The following is a 21,941-nucleotide window of genomic DNA, read 5'->3' on the forward strand; positions in this document are numbered from 1 at the left end:
TTGCCTTTCATAACCTGAAATGTGGTCACTTGAAAGAATAGCTGTTTAACGAAGGAACGGGCTCTTTGGTGTTATTGTGTAAGACAATCTTTCTAGGATTTGTGTGTGCTGGGGCATGGTGGCACATGCCTGAAATCCTAACACTGGGAGACTAAGGCAGGAGGATTGTGAGTTTGAGGCCAGCCTGGACTACATATTGAGACCCTGACTCAAAAGCAAAAGGGACTTTATTTAAGAACTAGAGATACAGTGCAATAGCTCAGCCGGTTAATATGCATGCAGCTTTTCATTGCAGAATTTATTGGATCTCTCTCTCTCTCTTTCGTCCCTGACTTTGGGATATACAGATCCAGTCCAGCCTCCAGCTGTCAGACATGTTCGTTCTTGGAGCAACATCCCTTTTATCACAGTACCCCTTAGTCGTGCCCATGGCAAGCCCTTTGCCCACCGAAGCGAGCTGAAGCATGCCAAGAGAATTGTGGTTAAACTCGGCAGTGCCGTGGTGACCAGAGGAGATGAGTGCGGCCTGGCATTAGGGCGCCTGGCATCTATTGTGGAACAGGTAATTACCAAGGTGGAAATTTCTGCTCAGCTAAAACAGGGTCTCCGAGTCGATGCCAGAGGATCAACTTGTTGAGAACAGCGTGTGTGAGAATGGATGGGCCGGGGAGAAGGCAAGCTTGAGAGCAGCAATGGGACCGCCAGGGAGGCTGGGAAGCAGAGTGAGCATCACAGCGGGTTGCGTTCTAGACCCTCCTCTAGATGAGTGCTTCAGCCTCCCAGGGGATGAAAGATGCTGATCAGAGGAGAAACTTGATGAGATGGCTGGGAGAACCTGGCAGAGACATTCTCCAGTCACCTGCTCGCCTTTCGCTGCTGTGGATCTGATAGAAAGGCTCCAGCAGGGCCTTATACACAGTCTTATCTGGACAGCTGGTCATTTTAGGTGGGTTCAGAAGGCAGCATCAGGTGCCATCAATGGCCGTAGGTAGGAAAGTCTGCATGAGGACAGCAACTGCTCAGGTGCAGTAAGATGTCTGAACCTGTGAGTTCATGGTAACTTCAGGCACTCATTGATAGCAAGGCTCAGGGATGCAGCTCCGTGGCCCTGGGTTTGATCAGCACATGTCTAAGTTAGAATATCAGCATATTGCAAACCCCAAGGGAAGAGTGAATCAGTGGTGGTCAACAGTCGCTGCCAACATCACAGAAAGGAAGAGAACTGGGCATTAAGCTGACAACCTGAAGAAAATCCTTGGCACACGCCCCAGCCAAAGCCTCCGTACCTGAAGCGGACAGAGTCTGTAGTAATTAGGGGTGGTGGGGCTGCGTTCCCAGCACCCCGGCTGCCTGCCCGGCTAGCTTATGCCCGAAATAACAACACACAAACTGTATTCATTTAAACACTGCTTGGCCCTTTAGCCCTTACAGGCTAATTCTCACATCCCGATCAACCCATCTCTAATAATCTGTGAGCACCGGTCTTACCGGGAAAGATTCAGCATGTCTAACCTGGCGGCTTGCTTCATCGCGTGCGTCTGCCCGGGAGAGCGGAGCATGGCATCTCTCTCTCTGAGGCATCTGCTCCCGAGCGGAGAGCTGTGGAGTCTGAGCTCACTTCCTCTTCCTCCCAGCCTTCTGTTCTGTTTACTCCACCTAACTATGTTCTAACCAATAAAATGGGCCAAGGTAGTTCCTTTAGTAGCCAATGACCTTCCTCCATCAAGAGTCAGAAAAATGAGGGCTGGGAAGTCATGAAGAAAGAGGAGCTCAGATGAGCAGAAAAAATGCAAAACAGAAAATGGTGGAGAGGAAAATGTATGGATTAAAAGACTAATGATATTTTAACTGCTTGTGCTCGGTGGGCTTAACTTGCTTCACAGTCTAAGCAAGCTAAAAGGCATCTGGGCGGGAATGTGAGCTCTGGCTTTTTGATCCGGAGGAGGCCTTTCACATGTTTTGGGTGATAATGGTTTTGCATACATGCATATTCCCGGGTTTTAAGAATTGCTACTGAGATACCTACATAATGCATGAGGGCTGGGACTGAGGGTAAACCATGGTGGAGCTGTGGAGGCTTCACTGGAGAGGAAAATTAGCTCTAGGAGGAGTTAAAACTGGGTATGATTTATAAAATCATTCTCACCGCTTTGATTAAATACTGATTTAAAAAAAAATCTCCAGCCAGGCAGGGGTGGCGCACACCTTTAGTCCTGGCACTTGAGAGTCAGAGGCAGGCAGATCTCTGTGAGTTTGAAACCAACCTGGTCTACAAACCTAGTTCCAGGATAGCCAGAATTGTTACACAGAGAAACCCTGTCTCCAGTAACCAAGGGGAAAAAGAAAAAAAAAAAAATCAAATGACCAATGCATCTTTTTTAAAAAAAGATTTATTTAATTCTGTATGCATGTCTCTGTGTGGGTATGTGCACATACATGCAGGTGCCCATGGAGCCAGAGGCATTGGGTCACCCTGGAGCCAGGTTTGCAGGTGATTGTGAAATGTCCATCGTGGGTGCTAGGAACTAAACTCAGGTCCTCTGCAAGAGCAGAATGTACCCATAACCACTGAGCAATCTATCCAGCCAATTCTGAAATTTTCTTTTATTTATTTTTTTATTTCATGGTCATTTTTGTTTTTGCCCGCATGTATGTCCGAATGAGGGTGTTGGATCCCCTGGAACTGGGATTACAGACAGTTGTGAGCTTCCATGTTGGTGCTGGGGATTGAACCTAGCTAGGTCCTCTGGGAGAGCAGCCAGTGCTCTTAACCACTGAGCCAACTCCTCAGGCCCCAGCTACTGAAATTTTCTAAGATAAGTAAGAACGGACTGTTTTAAGCTGGGCATTTGAGACCCACACCTTTAATCCTGGCATTCAGGAGGCAGAGACAGAGGCAGGCCTCTCTGTCTGTGTTTAAGGGCCAGCCTGGTCTACAGAATTGACTGTTGTAGATTACACTTCTTAGCAGCCACTGTGAGTTCTGCATGTCACAGGGTTCAGTTATTAAGGGAATGGATAGTTAGGAGCACTGACTGTTGCATTGTGAGTCTTCGATTTTTTTTTCAGATAATCTATCTAAGGTATCACAAGTGACCATAGCTGGTCCTGGGCAGGGTAGAGCAGGGTCAACATCTGTCCCTGGTGAAGGTGACCCACCGGAATCAAGAGTCTTCCCAGACTGCTTCTGCTTTATAGGTGGAAGGTATCAAGTTTCCAACATTGTTAGCATCACCTACAACATCTCTTTTCTGCCTGCCGCCTGTTAAACAGACACTTGAAGCGGTGTAAGAATGTTTCACCCAGACAGTCCGAGCAGTTCTTCCTGAGCTGAACACTGTCCCCTAGAACAGTATTGGAATCCACTCATGTCTGCCCTGCCTGGGTCTCTTGTGAGGAGAGAAGAGGGCGGTACCATGACTTGTGTATTTTTATTTTTCCATGCCAGGTCTCAGTGCTGCAGAATCAGGGCCGAGAGATGATGCTGGTCACCAGTGGAGCCGTTGCCTTTGGCAAGCAGCGCCTGCGCCATGAGATCCTTCTGTCTCAGAGTGTGCGGCAGGCTCTGCACTCAGGGCAGAACCAGCTAAAGGAGTTGGTGAGTGCTGCTTCCCTAACCCTGTCCCCAAAGTCCTCAGGTCTCCCCTCCTTCCCCACCACATACTGTCTGATTGGTGTGTTGCAGGCGATTCCAGTCTTAGAGGCCCGAGCCTGTGCAGCTGCTGGACAGAGTGGGCTGATGGCCTTGTACGAGGCCATGTTTACACAGTACAGCATCTGTGCTGCCCAGGTGAGAGACTGGGCCTCCCTGGGGGTGTGGGACCTGTGGGGGCGGTTCTTGTGGAGTGAGAAGCCTGCAAGCAAGGCCCTGTAGCCAGGTGCTGCCAGCATGAAGGCCCTGCAGCCAGGTGCTGCCAGCATGAAGGCCCTGCAGCCAGGTGCTGCCAGCATGAAGGCCCTGCAGCCAGGTGCTGCCAGCACGAAGGCCCTGCAGCCAGGTGCTGCCAGCACGAAGGCCCTGCAGCCAGGTGCCAGTGTGCCATCTGTAAGCATCTGTCTGAGTTTCCCCATCTGAAAAATGAGGTATTATCAGTCCCTACTTTAGAGAGTTTTAGGAAAGGCTCAAAGAGAAAGTGCATGAAAAGTACTTAAGATAGCATCTGGTGTCTATACAAATTACTGAGGTAGTAACTCTAGAGCAGTGGTTCTCAGCCTTCCTAATGCCACAACCCTTCAATACCCTCATGCTGTGGTGACCCCTAATTTTAAAATTATTTCGTTGCCACTTCATAACTGTAATTTTGCCACTGCTATAAATTGTAATATAAATATCTGATATGCAGGATATCTGATGCATGACACCCCCCTCCCAGGTATCCCCCACTGCTCTAGAGACTGCTACTCAGGCAAATGCTCCTGAACCAGGCAAATTAGACTTCACTTTCATTGCTTTCTGTGATTCCAAGTAGTTTACTTCTCTGTGTGCCTGGTTGTCATTTATAGTAAATACATAATCTGTTGATGGGAAATAAGGAATGCTGGTGAATGGCTTGTTTTACATTTATCCAGTGAATACTGGTCACTTCTGATGTACAAAGAAGTCTGCTTGGCATTGAGCTTCTCTGGTACAAGGTTCCAATCCTCATGGGACTTACTGTTGAGTACTTACCTCTAAATGTTGTGAAGTCTCTTTTCTACATTATTTCATTTTTACCCAAATGTCTTGACTTTCTTTAAACTGTGATTTTAATCACCATTTGGGCTCTAATTACCTGTATGAGGCGGCTTATTTGTTCCTGGCTGCTCAGACCCGAAATAACCACACAGAAACTATACTATTTGCAATACTGTTTGGCCAATAGCTTAAGCGTATTTCTGGCTAACTCTAATATCCTAAACTAACCCATCTCCATTAATCTGTGTATCGCATGAGGCTGTGGCTTACTGGGTAAAGTTCTGGCATCTGTCTCCAGTAGGGCTACATGGCTTTTCCCTCTGGCTGCTCCATGGCATCTCATGACTCCGCCTTTTTCTCCCAGCATTCAGTTTAGTTTTCCCAGCCTATTTTACCCCGCACATGCCTAAGACAGTTTCTTTATTAACCAATAGTATTCACAGCATACAGAGGAGAATTCCACATAACCTCCCCTTTTCTGTTTAAATAAAAAGGAAGGTTTTAACTTTAACATAGTAAAATTACATATAACAAGATAAGTATCAAGCAAGAATTATGGTTAAAATATTTATATCTAGTTTATCTTTTATAATAACAAGGGAAAACTGTAACTATTCTTCAATTCCATCAAAGACTTAAGAAGAATATATTACCTAAGTAAACAGGAAGTGCATTGTAAACAACTTCCAAAACTCTAGAATTGACAGATACATCTTGCTGCCTGGACAGTCACCCAAAGATCTTCTTAATGTTGCGGGCACCCTTCTTTAGCCTACAGGCCCATACTGTCCTACAGACTTTTCTGTGAAGCAGGAAATTTAAAGATCTATTCTGCCTTGTAATGGAAAAGTTCAGCAGTTACTTTCTTCTGTGTCCTGCAGAATGTCTTGCAGACTCTTTCGTGAAGCAGGAACCGTTTCATCTTTAGGCAAGTTCAGCAGTCATCTTTCTGTGTGTCCTGCATGTCCAATTCACACTGCATAATATCAAGCGGTCCAGGCAAGAGCAGTTTCTTTCCCAAATGGCTAGCAAACTCCATAAGGAGCCTCTTCGATGCCCATCTTCCTCTTGAATTAGTTGGTGCTGTCAGGAGCATGTCTCATTGCCATGAAAAGTCCTAAGTTCTTAAAACACTTTAACTGCCATATTCTGTGGTCTTTAAAAAGTTTAAAGAATACCTATCTAACTGAATTATATCTCTATATATCTAGAAAACCTAACTAACATGACTACAAGCTTGACTATTATAGATGATTATCTATTAACCTATTTCTTAACTATGCATTACATTTTAAATGAGTTGCACAAACATAATACCTTAATCAAGAGCAGAAATATATATACACAGTAGAACAAAATTTGAATCAATAAACCAAGATCTATACCAATGCAAAGTGTCCATCTCTATAGCAACCTGTATAGCTGTGCAATAAATAAAAACACCTAAAATACAGTCACATAACTGGTAAAAAGCCTGAAGTTATTATTTGCTGACTTCTCTGGTACCTTTGACCCTGCTAGTTGTGTATCTGTTATTTTAGATGGGAGATGTTTTGGGTTTTGTGTTCTCAGTTCCTATTGCTTTTTCTGATTCTCTGTCTTCTTTGTGGTTGCCAACCACAGCCGTGTTCTCGTGTTGTGTTAAGTGTTCTCAAGTGTGCCGAAGCAGAAGGTCCTGGAGTTCTTCTTCCCTTATGGCCTGTGGCTGTCGCCTGAGATTTAGTTTTCAGTTAGTATGGGGGTTCTTGACCTGTGGGTCTCGACCCCTTTGACAAACTTGTATCTCTAAAGATATTTACACTACAATTATATTAATGAAGTAGCAACAAAAATCATTTTGTGGTTAGGGGTCACCACAACATGAGGAACTATATTAAAAGGACAGGAACCAAAAAAGCTACAGAGAAACCCTGTCTCGAAAAAAAAAAAAAAGGTTGCAGCATTAGGAAGGTTGAGAACCATGCGTTAGTGTGAATGCAATAGAAATCTCCATTTCTGTTACGCATACCATCTAATCTTGCTTCTCCGCTAATCCATCAGCAGTGTTAGTTGTCAGTGCCTGGAGCCAGGTGAGCGCACTATGGTCCAGGGACTGCACTTTTGGGTTTTTGTTCTTGTTGCTATTTTTTTCCTTGAGGTTGATGCTCTTGGACAGTTTTTGTTTAGCTTCCTGTCTAGTGACAGTTCCACCGTTCCATTAGAAGTCGCTGCCACTGTTCGCATTGATAGTGAGGTAAAAGCTCTGCCCATCCTGTTCCCAGGAAGCTCCAGTCCAGGGTCTCTTCTGCCTTGGCCCCTCTCCCACAGGGGGTTATCATGTGTGCTCTTTGTACCTTGTCCTGTGGTTCCTTCTTCTCTGCAGGAACCCTCTGTATATGACTGTTATCAGCGGGCTTGAGACCCCACTGCACGGGCCTCAGGTTAAAGACTCACCCAAGCGCAGCAGCGGCTCGTGTTTCCTTCACAGAGATGAGTCTGCTGTGTCCTCACAGCCAGTTCCCTCTGCACAGGCGCCTGCTTCCCCGCCTGGGAGGCCCGGCCTGGCCTTCCCAGCCAGAGCTGCGGCCTTTGTGTAGCTACGGGTGTTTCCCCAGACCTTTAGACTTCCTGCTCACCCCTCCCACACCCCTCTTGAACCCATCTGCTTCTGTTCATCTGCAGTTTCACAGGGGGCCAGAACTAGTGGCTTCAGCTTTAACCCTGTGGAGTGCCTGCAGAACAAACACCCTCTAGACATGCTTCCTCACCTTACACTGTGGCAGGGACAGGGCTGTGTTTCCTAGCCAGACCCTGGTGCAGGCCTCACCTGCTGTCTGTGTCCGAGCCTTCCTCCCACCGTCCTGGCAGGGATTGCAGGGAACTTTTTTCCCCCCGAGTATGCTACCATTAGTTTCTTGCTGTCATTCTCATTCACGTTTCTCCCCTGTTACCTTCTACCTGATACTCTAGTTCTTTAATGAAGGCAGACCCGTTGATGACTTCCACTCCTGCTGTCCACCCGTGAGCACCTTATTCTGATCTTTCCCCTGAGCTAAGTTCTGTCCAGCCTTCTTTCTGCTCCAACTCCTGTTCCCACATACTCACACAGTCTTAACTCTGGTAGTGCTCGGCTTCAGAGCAAAGTAGAGACAGCCTAGCCCCAGTGTCTGATGCACTTTTCCAGACAGGTAACCAGTGGCCCTCCCACCTCACACAGAAGTCCTACTATGGCCAGCTCCTGATTCAGACGCTAGAGTACAAAGATAGTTTTTCAATTAAGTCTTGGATCACTCTAATGTTCCTTTAAAGTAGGTGCACCGGTTTCCCAACTTTGACGCAGATGAGATCTATAGCATCATTAAATAAATCATCCAGACAATTGTAATTCTTTCAGGGGTCTCTCAGACAGTTGGTTAAACATGCTAGCAGTATAGTTCAGTGCGAGTTTGCCTGGCTAGAAATGCCAGACCCCAGGGTTGATCTCCAGAGTGGCCAAAAAAAATTTGTTTCATTAAGATAGGAAAATCAAGCAAGGAATTGGGTCAGTATCCAAAGGCGTGTTTTATTCCGGAAGTTCAGTGCCGTTCCAAGGAAGTTACGGTTTTCCTCCCTGCTACATGTCCTGTTGAATCTCTCTAGATTTTGGTGACCAACTTGGATTTCCACGATGAGCAGAAGCGCCGGAATCTCAACGGCACACTGCATGAGCTGCTTCGGATGAACATCGTCCCCATTGTCAACACCAATGACGCTGTCGTCCCCCCAGCTGAGCCCAACAGTGATCTCCAGGGGGTAAATGTGGGTAAAGTAGTGCTAAGAGTCGAGCATGCTGGCGACACTAACACGCGCTGTGCTGCATGTACTAACACTGGACGTTGGGCATGAGCCAAAGGAGGAGCTGGGAGACCTGGCATTGTAGAACCATGGCGGCAGTGGCACCTCTGAAATGGGTTTCAGTCAGTGGGTGAGGTGCTGCAGCGGCGTAGAGGGTTCTGTGTGTGAGCATGGCTTGGAGAGCTCGGCATGCATGTTTGTGTGGGGCAGGCAGTGGGGCCTGAGCTCTCATTTACATATTTGAACCTTCCATATTGCCTGCCAGAGCCCAGCTGGCAGCTCCTGGGCATTTCTCCTGAAACTGCACAGCTAACTCACTACTTTTCCCTGCCTTGTAGGTTATTAGTGTCAAGGATAACGATAGCCTGGCTGCCCGCCTGGCCGTGGAAATGAAGACTGACCTGTTGATTGTCCTCTCAGACGTAGAAGGTACACAGCAGTGCCTTTTCTTTTGTTCGCACATAGTTTGCCTTCCGATTGTTTTTCACTTTCCTGAGCCACGTGAGCTGTTTCCGTGACTTGGGTGGGTGTTTCTGGGAAATGCAGCTTGAATGCAGAAATTGTGTTTTTAGGTGCTTTCGTTTTTGTTTGTTTTAAAAGCATCTTCAAGGAAATAGTCACACTCCATATAATTCACCTATTTAAAGATTTCAGTTCAGCGATCTTTGCACTCACTCACGCGCCTATACAGCCGTCTCCGTTATCAATTATAAGCTGTTTTCCTCGCCCTAGCAAGAAACCTCACCCCTGTTAGCAGTTCCCAGCCATAGACAACCCCAGTCTGCTCTCTCTCTGGGTTTGCCTGTTAGAGGTTTTATGTGAGTGAATCATATATTATGTGGTCCTTTGTTACTGACTCCTTCCACTTAGTGTAGTTCAAGGCTCATCCACACTATAGCATGCACCAATGCTCTTTTTCTTTATATTCCAAATAATATGCCACTCTGGACATACTGCATTGTATTTATTCAGTCATTAGTTGGTGGGCGTCTCTGCTGTTACTAATAATGCTTTTATAAACCTACTTTGTATGAGTATTTTATTTTCATCTAAGAGTATAATTGTTGTCAAGTGGTGGTGACATATGTCTTAAATCCCAGCACTAGGGAGGCAGAGGCAGGCCGATCTCTGTGAGTTCAAGGTCAGCCTGGTCTACAGACTGAGTTCCAGTATAGTCAAGGCTACATAAAGAAACCCTGTCTTGAAAAAAAAAAAAGAGTGTAATTGTTGGGCTCCATGGTAAAATGCTTACCTACCATGAACAAGACCCTAGAGCCAATCCCCCAACTCTATAATTAAGAGAGATGTGAGGAAGAGGGGGCAGGAGAGAGAAAACTTGTTGCTTCTTGTGGTAACGTGGTATTGAAAAACCACCTTAGTGGTTTTCACAGCCACTGTGCCATTTGATGTTGCCACCCACAGAGTACACAGAGTACGAGGGTTCTAATTTGTTACTGTTCGTTTTTCTGTGTTACAATCACAGAATGTCCTAATGAGAAATTCTTAGGCTGAAGTCAGAGGACAAGTTGTGAGTGTCATGTGACTCAAACTCGGGCTTTGCCATCAAGCGTTCATCCTTAGAACAGTATCCTGTGTTAAAGATCCTGAAGGTGGGCTTGGAAGGCGGCAGGGAGGGGGAGAAGTAGGAAGAATTACAGCATACCAGGAGGGCTTCAGGAAAATGTCTCCCAGTGGGACAGTTTCCCACAGTGCTACCTGAAACTGAGCGGCCCCTCAGTCTGCACCCGTCCCCTTCTGGGGAGAACTCTGCTCGAAATCCTGGAGCTGTGGGATTGCCTGAGCCTTGCAGATCGGCCGGGCTCAAGCTTTAGCCTTGCTCTGTCCTAGGTAGCAAGGTTTCTACAGACCGGGATTGTCCTGGAGATCTGGGACGATGTGGGCATCCTGCGCAGGAAAAGCAGTGATTTAAAGCCAAAACCAGCTTGGGGCGGGGGTGGGGGTGCAGGTGGCTCTGGGCAAAGCCCATGCCTTGCAAGCGTGAGGACTTGAGTTTGACCGACAGAACAAACATTAACAAGAAAAAGCCAAGCCGAGTGATGTAGGGCTTCATCTGAGAGCTGAGAAGGTAGAACAGCTTGGTGCCAACCAGCCTGGTCCACTTGCTAAGTTCCAGTGAGACTCTTGTCTTTAAAAAGTCAAATAAAGGTGGATAGTGGCTGAGAAATGGCACCTGAGCTTGTTCTTTGCCTTCCACACACCTGTGCGTGTATTTATACCTATGCACTCCTGTGTACCTGCACGCACGTGTGCACATAAACACAAAACCAAAATGCTATCCCACCTAGAATGTCCTGTAGGCTCTTCCCAGCCGTGGGCAGTATCCCCCTAATGTGTGTCTCCCTTTGGTCTTGATTTAGCACTGTTTTCTCAGGCCCCTTTTACCCTCCTCCTTTCTCCTTCCTGGTCTCTGTGCTTTCAAAGTAAAACTGTGAGGGTTTTTTTAACCTCCTGGTGTACACTCATTACATTTCACTTCCTTGTGGTGCCCCCACCCCCAGCTCAGATGCATACGGGTTATATGTTCATAGTAATGGATCCAGCCCGAATGCCGAGAGCTGTAACCCTCCTGCTGACTTCATCCACCCTCCAAGACACTCACTCATAACCAGGAGGTATCAGTCAGAAGGTCCAGAGAGAATTAATGAGTACCCACTTCACATCTCATCCCGCACAGATGCTCTGTGGCCACTGTGCTATCTCTGCGCTTGTCTCTCTGACTTGTATCTTTGAGATGCAGCAAGATAAGCAGTGATAGCGGAGGGAAGGGTCCCACAGTGCTCTAGCACTGTGCCGAGGATGTGACCTCGCTCAGAGGTCGGGAGACGTTTGTCCAAGGCTGGTTAAGAGAGCACGAAGGGTGCCGGCGCTGTTGCTTAGTGCGGGTCGGCTCACTGATCCCTCACTGTCTTTCCCGGTGAGGCAGGTGTTCAGTACGTTCATTGCTTTTGTTTGTTTTGTTTGTGTGCAGTGACGAGTGCCTGGGGAGGCAGTGGGGGACACACTTGGGTCAGTGCATTGATGCCGACTTTCTTCCGCTCTTTAGGCCTCTTTGACAGTCCCCCAGGCACAGATGACGCAAAGCTCATTGACATATTCTACCCTGGAGACCAGCAGTCGGTGACGTTTGGAACCAAATCTAGAGTGGGATTAGGGGGCATGGAAGCCAAGGTGAGCTGCTACTGAACTATTTCAGTCTTCAAGCCCAAATGGTATTTTATCATTTTCTACTGCTAAACTTGCCTGAGAGCTTATGGTTCAGATACCACACACATGCACTTAAATATGTACATACCTAAGTATGTTTCATGACTGTCGTATACTTACGTTAAATCGTGTGTTTCCATGTATTTTTATTAACATAAGCAGTACATTTTGTGCGTGTGTTCATTACCTTTGGTTGCTATGACAGAATAGCTGACAAAGGCTTTTCTGGCTCACGGTTAGAGAATGAGTCCTTTGAGGCAGGGCCGTCATGGCAGTGGCTGACATGGCAGCTGGTCACGCTGTATCCACGGTGAGGAGATAAAGATGTGCGGGTACCCAGCTCACTTTCTCCTTACTCAGCCTGCGACCCCTGCTCACATTTAGGGTCCTACTTCTCCACTTACACCTTTCTGGAAATGCTCTCATAGACATTCTGAAGTGGATCTCCGTGATAAATGCAAATCCAATCAAGTAGACGATGAAAATTAACTGTCCACAGTGTTGTAAGCCCATAGTGGACAGGGACTGTGAAATTTTCACACAATAAATCTTTTATCATCTCAGCTATTTCTGGAAGTTTTTCAAGACTCCTTTCCCTCCCACCAATTGTTCCGTTAATTGTTCTGTGTACCCTGAGGCAGAGCATCAGATAGCAGCAGCAGAAAAGAGCAGCGTTGTTCGCACAAACTTGTTCCCGCCGCGTCTCTAACTGCTCAGGTGTTGCTAGGTTCAGACATGACAAATCAAAATGCTCAGGTATAACTAATCAAAATGTGTAAGTTTTGAGTCCCGTTCTAGTGGCTCTCAGAGGAAGCAGGCACATTGGTTCTCCTTCAGGCAGTGCATGCTGAGGCTGGACTGGAAAGTGATGGGGGGCTCTATGTGTTTTCCCAGATCTGAGCTGTTAGACATGCCCCTCCGTTTATTTCACTTGCTAGATAGCAAATTGTATCTTTTGTCATTGTGCAGGTTCAGATTGTGTGTGTCTAGGTCTGAATTTCATCTCTGGGTCTAACTTAATCCCTTAGGTGAAGGCAGCCCTCTGGGCTTTGCAAGGTGGTACTTCTGTCGTCATTGCCAATGGAACCCATCCAAAGGTGTCCGGGCACGTCATCACAGACATAGTGGAGGGGAAAAAAGTCGGCACCTTCTTTTCAGAAGTGAAGCCTGCGGGTGAGTCGTTCTGCCTCAAGTCCCAGGGCCTGTGGGTGACAGCCAGTGCCACCCCAGCCTAGATGGAACTGAAGCCTGAGCTCTCATCCTGCATGCAGATCCAGATTATGAAATCAGTGTGGTCACATCACAAACTCTAGGGTTTTAAACAGTTTACAGAACTGGATTGTGTTATAGTCTTAATCTACCTGCCTAGTTAGTCTTCCTATTCTCCAAAATCAGGAAACATTTGCTAAGCCTGCACTAGATGCTAGGGACTAATGAGCAGTAGAGATGCAGAGGTGCTTAAGACGCGGTGTGTGCTCTGAAGCACGCACGAAGATGTGCACATGAGAAATGTGCATGCCCAAATGAAGTTGAACTCTGGAAGGCACAGACTCCCGTTACGTCAGACACGGGAAGTTTCTGTTTATCCCTGAGTTATTCTGTCATGGATTTGTTTGTTTGTGGTTTTTCATTTTGTTGGTTGCAGCGCCGGGGGGGTGGGGGGATCATCCTGTGACCCTGGTGATCTCGTGGTATCAGCCACGCATACCAAGATAACAGGCGTTCTTCTGCGGTCAGCGAAGCGTGGGCTGGGAAGGTGAGAGTGTGAAGCTGACCGTGGTCTGATGCTTGCATGTGCTCTTGCAGGCCCTACAGTGGAGCAGCAGGGAGAGATGGCTCGGTCCGGAGGGAGGATGCTGGCCACATTAGAGCCTGAGCAGGTGAGGCACTCACTCATGGTTTGGTAGGTTTTCAGTTAATGGTCAAGTCTGCTGGCCCCATTTATTCCTAGTGTTAGCAGAATTATCAGAATTAATTTTATGCTCCCCTTTGAAGTCAGTGTTTCTGTCACCATGGTTTGATCAAAGACAAGATTAGGAAAGTGTGGATCTGACACTTGGCAGACATGGACACATGGGCGAGTTACCTCCTCCTGTAACACCTGGCAGGGAAGCTTCAAAGCCTCTGTGGTCCTCCCCTCCTTGTCCATGGTGAATCAGTCACCTACAGAGGGACGCTTGCAAGCCTGCTCTGTGGTCCTCCCCTCCTTGTCCACGGGGAATCAGTGTAAGCAGCAATGCGATAGAGCTGGAGATCACGGTGAGGCCAGGTGAAGGGGACTGGCTGCCTGGGGCTGTGCTGCTGTGGCTGGAGTGGTACAGGTTTCTTCTGTGGCGCACTCTGGTCTGAGAAGGGAGGTGAGAATAACTACAAGTGAGGGAAGGTAAAGCAAAGGAGGAGTGGCTCCCTCGGGCCACTCAGCTCTACTTCAGTGATTGTCACACCTACGACCACATTTCCCCAGATGATACCATTTCCCACAATGATAGCCAATAATTGACCAAAAAGGAAAGCCAGAGGGCTGGAGAGGTAGCTCAGCAGTTAAGAGCACTGACTGCTCTTTCAGAGGACCCAGGGTTGATTCCCAGAACCCACATGGTAGCTGTGTCATTTGTAACTCCAGGTTGAAGATGATCTGGTGCCCTCTTCTGTGTGTAGACATACATGCAGGCAAAACTCTTACACACATAAAATAAAAGAAAAATTTTAAAGAAAAGCCAGATGCAAAACCTTACCTGGGAAATAAAATGTCTATGGATACAAAATCTGTAAAGTTGTGCCATGTGTCATTCCTACTTCATTCCAGCTTATCTCATGGACAAATTCTATAACTCAATGTATCCTCTCCCCAGTGCTGAGCCGTGAGTCCCTAATGACAGTAATCAGGAAGGGAACAGAGGATGAGGGCAGGTTGTGGAAACACATAAGGAGGTGGGCAGTGCTGGGAGCATATGAACAGAAGTAAAGGGACTGCAGTCTGACAACGTTGGCTCCAGGGACAAGCCTGGCACCATGAGGGTAGACAAAGAAGCACGTGCATTCTGGGACCTACCTGGTGTCTTCATGATTTGCTTTTCTTGCAGAGAGCAGAAATTATCCATCATCTGGCTGACCTGCTAACGGACCAGCGGGAAGAGATCCTGCTAGCCAACAAAAAAGACTTGGAGGAGGCGGAGGGTAGGAAGTTGTACACACATTTATCATTGTCCTTCTTTCTTTTATGGTAATTCTTACGTCTGTCCAAAGGAGATATTGTGAGAAGAAATCGCATTATAAATTATGTGTAGTTTTTATCGAGTGACACTTAAGCTTTTTTTTTTTTTTTTTTTTTTTGGTTTTTCGAGACAGGGTTTCTCTGTGGCTTTGGAGCCTGTCCTGGAACTCACAGAGATCCGCCTGCCTCTGCCTCCCGAGTGCTGGGATTAAAGGCCTGCACCACTATTGCCCGGCGACACTTAAGCTTTTGCTAACCATTCGTGGTCCTTACTCCTGCCCCATTTCCAGATATTTTAGTCCAGCCCTCCAAGACGCTTTCCCTGTCCGTAGGAGTCATGTGAGCTCTGGCTGCTGTGGCTGCTCAGCTGCTGATAGCTGAGACCATCATCGTATTGACAGGCACTGTGCTAAGGGCTCTCCCAATAGGGTCACCTTGAAACCGCACAGCCTAGCGTGGCCAACGGAGCTATTGCTCGTTAGTCCACTCAGCAAGGCTGTCATTCACCCAGAGTCACATGACCAACGGCGGGCTCAGGATTCCAGTTCAGATGAACTCTCCATATAAAAGAGCCACACAAGTGGTTTGTGTTGCCTGCAGTGAAAGATGAGCTATCTCCTGGGCCCTTAAACCAGTGTGCTATCTTTATGGTCGCCACCAGGCGCTGTCCAGAGTGCTCTGTGTGGCACTCATGGTGGAGTAGGAGATATGGCTAATGTTGTATCACAGATAACAGTTACAGTCAGCTAGGCCCAGGTGCCTTCTTTCCTTTTCCTTCCTTTTCTGCTGTGCCAACTTAAGACTGTGGAGGCTAGCTGGGTGTGGTGGTCACATAGTGAGACCCTGTCACAAATAATAATAAAAACAACAACAACAATAATAATAACAGAAAGAAAAGGTAGACAAATCATTATTGTTCTTGTTGCCATCAAGACATCAACCTGTACAACAGCCATGTTTGATGAACAGACCTGATATTTCATAGTTAGCATGTTTTACACGCCATACCTCAGATAGCTGGCTTGTCGGTAGCCATGGTGGATTATGTGTAACAACTACATCACAGCTTCTTGTCTAAACTGTCAGACAAGCATCCCTGTTTTGAAATGCTCTGACGTACTTGCTGCACACTGAAAGTGATGATTTTTGGGACACGAGATACAGTTTCAAGCCATCCCTCCTGTCCCCCAGGGACTGCATGTCACTGCATCACCCAGACCCTCAGTTCCGTCTGTCCCTGCTACAGTAAAGCTGGTGGCCGAAGCCTGCCCACATTGCTGCTTTATCATGTACTGCTGCCTTTTCAGGAAGGCTTGCGACCCCTCTACTGAAGCGTCTGAGCCTCTCCACGTCTAAACTGAACAGCCTGGCCATTGGACTGCGGCAGATCGCAGCTTCCTCCCAGGACAGCGTGGGCCGTGTTCTGCGCCGGACTCGGATTGCAAAGAACCTGGAGCTAGAGCAAGTGACTGTCCCAATAGGCGTTTTACTGGTGATCTTTGAGTCTCGCCCTGACTGCCTTCCGCAGGTATGTGTGACCATGGCCCTGCCATTGGGAATGGGTTGGAAGAAGCAGATATTATCAGGATTAGAGAGAAGTCACCACAAGATGTGTGTGTGTATGAATGTGTGGATGTGTAAGAGAGAAAAAAGATCTTTTTCTTCAACCCCAAAGATAACTATTTCCATGGCATTGTCAGTTTGTTATTGGGTGGGTTATGTTCTACAACCTTCCAGGCATTTTAGCGCAGAGATGCAACCGCTATAAAGTCAGTATTGTCACACTCATAAGTGTAGAGCTGTCACCTGAGCCCAAGTCATCCTGCAGGACGGGTCAAGCACTTTCCCGGCTCTCCTGGCTCACGGTGCACTGTGTTCTGAGACTGCACACCCTGTAGCCTGCTGCCATCATTCGCCTGACACCTTTTACCCACCCCCCCCAGACTCCGTTATCAGCGTCACGAGGAACGTTATTAGAAAAAGCGCTTCTGTCGTTAGTGGAAGTAGCATGCAGCCCTGATTAAGGAATGTGGTTAGCACACGTCAGAGCGCCAGGGCTGGGAACATGAGGGACAGTAGAAGGCGGCCACGCTGTGTCACCCTCCACTCTGAGGAACTGGTAATCATTTCCCCCGCGGAGCTGTGAGTGGGACAAGATCAACTCTGCCTTTTGTATTGGCTCTGAGGTCTCAAAAGAGAAATTGTTTTAAAATGAAAATCCAGCTCTTCTGCGTGTAAAGCGCAGGGAATTTTGGAACGTACAATGCACTGTGGAGGGTACTTCCTGGCTGGACCTCACAGTAGCTTGGTCCTCCTAGGACCCCCTCCCCCTGGTTGTCTGTCCTCAGCCAGGCCCACTACCCCTCTGGCCACAAATGACTCTTGTGGAAGAGCCTCGTGGTAACTGAAAATTTATTTGTATTAGCAGATGTGTATGGGTTCTGATTCTGTGTGGCTCTTTATGAAATGACACCTCTCAGCTACCCGAATCCTCACAAGGAATAGGCTTCCCACTGTGGCCAGGGCTCCTCACCTGAAGTGTAAGCCCTGGACAACAAAACACAAATCCTAAAAATTGTCGGGGAAAGTTTGCATAACCTTCCTAAGGGGCGCAAGAGCAACTCAAGCAAATAGAAAGGAGTAAGAACCCCTAATCTGGAGATTTAAATGTCCAGGCAAAAAGTTTTGGTAGCCTTTTTCTCTCCCTTGCCAAACCTGGGTGATTTTCATTCATCTGGAAAGTATTCAGAAAACCCAGCTCCAGGCTGAGGATGACTAAACTGGCGTCTCTCACGCCTTAGTGGGGTAGCTCGTCCTTTCCCTGCCCTGGGCAGTGTGCTCCTCCTCGCAGGCTGCTGGCTCCGTCCAGGGCTGGCTCGAGTCCATGTTCTCCAGGTTCTTAGCACCGAGCAGGTAGAACGCCCAGGTCTGTTCCAGGACCACAGTGGGCTGTGGCCACAGGTGCCTCCCAGCCTCTGCTGACTCAGTGGAGCTGGTTCTTTACCGTGAAGGGAGTTGAGCATCCCATCCCCCCCGTGACCAGAGTGGGGAGGGATTGTGTGTGACCCTGGCCTCGGAACTCAGGTCGCATTGCTGGTGCTTCTGTGGAAGCCATATATGTTAGTTCCCCAGAGTCAGACATCTCCCAGGTTTTCTGCCAGTCCTACGTGTATAAGCGGTGGGGTGTCACCACCCTTCCTGGGCTTCAGTATAGAGTAGGATAAACTGAGTTTGTAATGTACTTGGATGCTGGTAAAGGTGAGGTGGACACTGTATTAATGCACACCGGCACACAGCATTGCGAACTTTACTCCCACTCGGCCTGTCTTCCCTTTGATCTGCAGGTGGCAGCCTTGGCTATTGCAAGTGGCAACGGCTTGTTGCTCAAAGGAGGGAAGGAGGCCGCACACAGCAACCGCATCCTTCACCTCCTGACCCAGGAGGCCCTGTCCATCCATGGAGTCAAGGACGCCATCCAGCTGGTAAGTCATAGGGCCAGGTGACGGACGTCTATGGAAATTTGTAGCAAGTATTAGGTTGTGCGAAGCCAAGATGCTTCTACAGGCAAGCTCGATTAGAGAGGCCACAGGCTCTGTGAACCCAGCCATTCTGCAGAGCCAGGTGGGTTTTCATTGACTTGGGACAGCTGCCACCATACAGACATATCCTGGCACTGCTGGTAACTCAGTATCAACCAGACCTTCACTCTTTGTAAAAATTTAATTTTCTTTATTCCTGTTGGAGTGTGTGTGTGTGTGTGTGTGTATGAGAGAGAGAGAGAAAGAGAGAGAGAGAGAGAGAGAGAGAGAGAGAGAACAACTTTAGAGAGCCCCTTTTCCCCTCCCACCTTTACATGGGTCCCAGGAATTTTGGGCTCGGATCTCCAGGCTTGCATGGCAAGCATCTTTACCTGCTGAGCCATACATCACTGGTCACCAGACCCTCTCTAGAGCTGCATTACTCTCATTGGTGGAGTTTTTTAGGGTAATCATTTCGAGGTAAAGAATTCACCAGTCTTTGATAGTTTAGATTTGACTTAGGTCACTTTAAGGAAGTTTGTCATCGTGTGGTATGGACAAATGAGACCTTGTTGCTGCCACTTTTTCTGTGGACACTGGCCTGGCCTGAGCTGCCAGATGAGTGTGATGGGAACAGCTGGAAGTCGTGCAAGTCACTTTCATCTTCTCATGTTCCCCGCTAGAACCCCACAGGGAAGTGCTGTTCATTCCTAGGCCCTGTCTGGACCGGGTAAAACAAGGTTCTGGTGCAGAAAGTCACCAGTCTGTGGTAGGGCTTAGATTTGATTTAAGCCATTTTTAGATTTTTCTTTTCCCATGGAAGGCTCCTCCCTCCAACATCTCGGGATTCCTCTCTCCCTGCTGGGAGGGCCTGCCTCATTGCTTGCTCAGGGAAGATTCCAGGCTTAGGAACTCAGCCAGCTCTAGCACAGCCTGGCTGAAAGAGTTCCCTTCTTTCCTCCCTCCCTCCCTGCCAATGTGTACCATACTTACAGTAGTACACAGATCACACACAGACTTCTCTCTGACTCTGTCTGTGTGGATACACGTGGCCTCGTGTCCCCAGCCCACCACAGGACCCCTCCTGCCCTTCCTGTCCACTGTGCCCACCACACCGTAGGGTAACCACTTTCTCTGACTGTCACCACATTCGGTTGCTTCTGTCTGTCCCTGAACTCCAGTGGAGGATCCAGAACGTGCTTTTCTGTTCCGTGACTTTTATTATTAGCTTGTGCTATTCGCCTGTATTTTTGCATCCCGCAGTTCTCTCTGCTTTTTCATTACCATCTAGTAGTCCATTTATAGCCACATACTCAGTTCATCTTTTTTGTTGGTAGGTATTTGGTCTTACCCAAGTGTTAGTTTCATGAAATAAAGAAGCTATGAATATTCCGGCACATGTACCTTTATATTTCTGTTGTAACATGACTAGGTGGAAGACAGTGATAAGTTCAGAAAAGAAAATGCCTGGCATCTCTGTGTCCAACCCAGGTACTTGTGAGAGTACAGTCTTTCTCCCTGGATAGGTTTTCAGTGATGTCTTGGGAAGTGGAACCTCCTAATGAGACCCAGCGTGCCCTGGGTTTGGTGACCCACCCACAACTCTTTGCCCCTCCCGAGCATCCTCTGCCCTGTGCTGCGGTGAGCTGCCCCACCATCCTCTCTTCTGGGACTGAGCTCTCTGAAATGCAGAGCATGGGTTCCAGCGCGGCCCACAGTCCTGTCGCTGTGGCCAGCGTTTGCTGGACAGCGCTTCAGTTCCCACAGTCAGGAACTTGCTTTCAGAGTAAGTTTTCCCAGGGCTGGAGTTCGTATTGGCTAATGCAGACATTGGTCTATAAAGAGGAAGCTGCTGTTTCTATATTTTGTGCAGCCAGAAAATGACGTCTTCCTCTTTGGTTTTCTCCCTCTTCAGGTGAATACCAGAGAAGAAGTTGAGGATCTCTGCCGCCTTGACAAAATAATAGATCTGATCATTCCTCGTGGCTCCTCCCAGCTAGTCAGAGACATCCAGAAAGCTGCCAAGGGGATCCCAGTGATGGGCCACAGCGAAGGGATCTGCCACATGTATGTGGATTCCGAGGCCAGTGTGGACAAGGTCACCAGGCTCGGTGAGCTGGCCCGGGGCTCCTGGGGAGTGAGCAGAAAGTCTGGTGATCGCTCTGTGCCTGTGGATAGTGTGTTCAGGACTCACTCTTTGCTCTCCATTCTCTTCAGTCAGGGACTCCAAGTGTGAGTATCCAGCTGCCTGTAATGCTTTGGAGACGTTGCTCATCCACCGCGATCTGCTGAGAACACCGTTATTTGACCAGATCATCGATATGCTGAGAGTGGAACAGGTACAGTAGACCCGCAGCAAAGTGCAGAGCAGCTTCCGGGCCACTTAGGGACTAGTGTGTGACACTTGCACTGTGCATGCTGTGCTGTGCTGGGCACAGAGGTGGCGGTCTGCTGGGTGGATGGAACCGATGTCCAGATGGCCGCATGGATCCCTGCTGCAAAGATGCAAAGGTAACAGACCTTATACCACCCTACAGAGTGGATCTTTACAGCGGGGTTTCCTTTGGGTGGCAAAACTATATATCCACCTAGGCTTTACCTTTATGTAAAATTTTTTTAAAAAATTGTGCAGAAATGGTTTTGGCTTTGTGGTGAGGGCTTTTTTTTTTTTTTTTTTTTTTTTGGTGGGGTATGATTTATTCTAGGTGCATGAGTGTTACGCTTGTATGTCTGTATACCACATGTGCCTGGCACCTCAAAAGGCCAGAAGAGGGCATCAGAACCGCTAGAGCTAGAGTTACAGACAGTTATGAGCTGCCATATAGTTGCTGGAAATTGAACCTGGGTCTTCTGGAAGAGTAACCAGTGCTCTTAACTGCTGGGCCATTCCTCTAGCCCTGCAAGTGTTTTCAAGAGTAAAATTTATATGCATTCACATAAAAATTACACATATAACCACATTCATGTTGCAGATACGCACACATAAAATTTTTAAAACTTACTCAAACCCACAAGAGGAAAGCAGATGCCTGGAATCTCTATGTCTGAGCACAGCACTGTGTATCAGTCTAGTCTAGAGGAGAATAGGCTGTCAGCAGATCTAGCACAGCACTGTGTATCAGTCTAGTCTAGAAGAGAATAGGCTGTCGGTAGAAGTGGGAAAATGTGACTTTCTCGTGGGACTCAGCGTTTTCCTCAAGGCTGCAACTAAAGAACATGAGAACTGGCAAAGCAGCCGCTTCCTTAGTCACCCCATAGTCTGCTGCCATCTGGAACTCTTTGACGTGGCTCACAGAGGGTTCATTCTGTCATGGTCTGGGAGCGGCTCATCACAGGAGCCAAGAAGCGGAGGAAAGGGGAACACAGCCTTCAAGGACATGTCTCCGGCCGTCTCCTTCCTCATGTAGGCCCACCTTCTGTCTTCCACCCCCTACCAATAATGCCATCCTACTACAGATCCATCAAGGTTAATCCATTAGGCCAGAGTCCTCAGAAT

At 47.8% G+C, this 21,941-nt stretch overlaps 1 protein-coding gene across 2 annotated transcripts in view; it reads left to right on the forward strand.

The window, feature by feature from the left end:
* Positions 1-21,941, forward strand: part of Aldh18a1 (aldehyde dehydrogenase 18 family member A1) — a 35,255-nt gene that overhangs the window by 7,425 nt on the left and 5,889 nt on the right. The window contains exons 3-15 of one of the 2 annotated variants that reach the window (XM_041661991.1): positions 348-562; positions 3,449-3,598; positions 3,686-3,790; positions 8,294-8,446; positions 8,827-8,917; positions 11,553-11,677; positions 12,742-12,886; positions 13,520-13,593; positions 14,797-14,890; positions 16,235-16,455; positions 18,272-18,409; positions 20,361-20,556; positions 20,663-20,784. In XM_041661991.1, the coding sequence (XP_041517925.1) occupies positions 348-562; positions 3,449-3,598; positions 3,686-3,790; positions 8,294-8,446; positions 8,827-8,917; positions 11,553-11,677; positions 12,742-12,886; positions 13,520-13,593; positions 14,797-14,890; positions 16,235-16,455; positions 18,272-18,409; positions 20,361-20,556; positions 20,663-20,784 (1,829 nt within the window). Of the gene's footprint in view, positions 1-347; positions 563-3,448; positions 3,599-3,685; positions 3,791-8,293; positions 8,453-8,826; positions 8,918-11,552; positions 11,678-12,741; positions 12,887-13,519; positions 13,594-14,796; positions 14,891-16,234; positions 16,456-18,271; positions 18,410-20,360; positions 20,557-20,662; positions 20,785-21,941 lie in introns of both variants that reach the window. The other variant, XM_041661990.1, reaches the window with a different exon arrangement.

Source organism: Microtus oregoni, unplaced genomic scaffold (assembly GCF_018167655.1).
Source record: "Microtus oregoni isolate MIOR12 unplaced genomic scaffold, Mior012 000012F_ref0000307, whole genome shotgun sequence".
In the NCBI taxonomy this organism is placed as follows: domain Eukaryota; kingdom Metazoa; phylum Chordata; class Mammalia; order Rodentia; family Cricetidae; genus Microtus; species Microtus oregoni.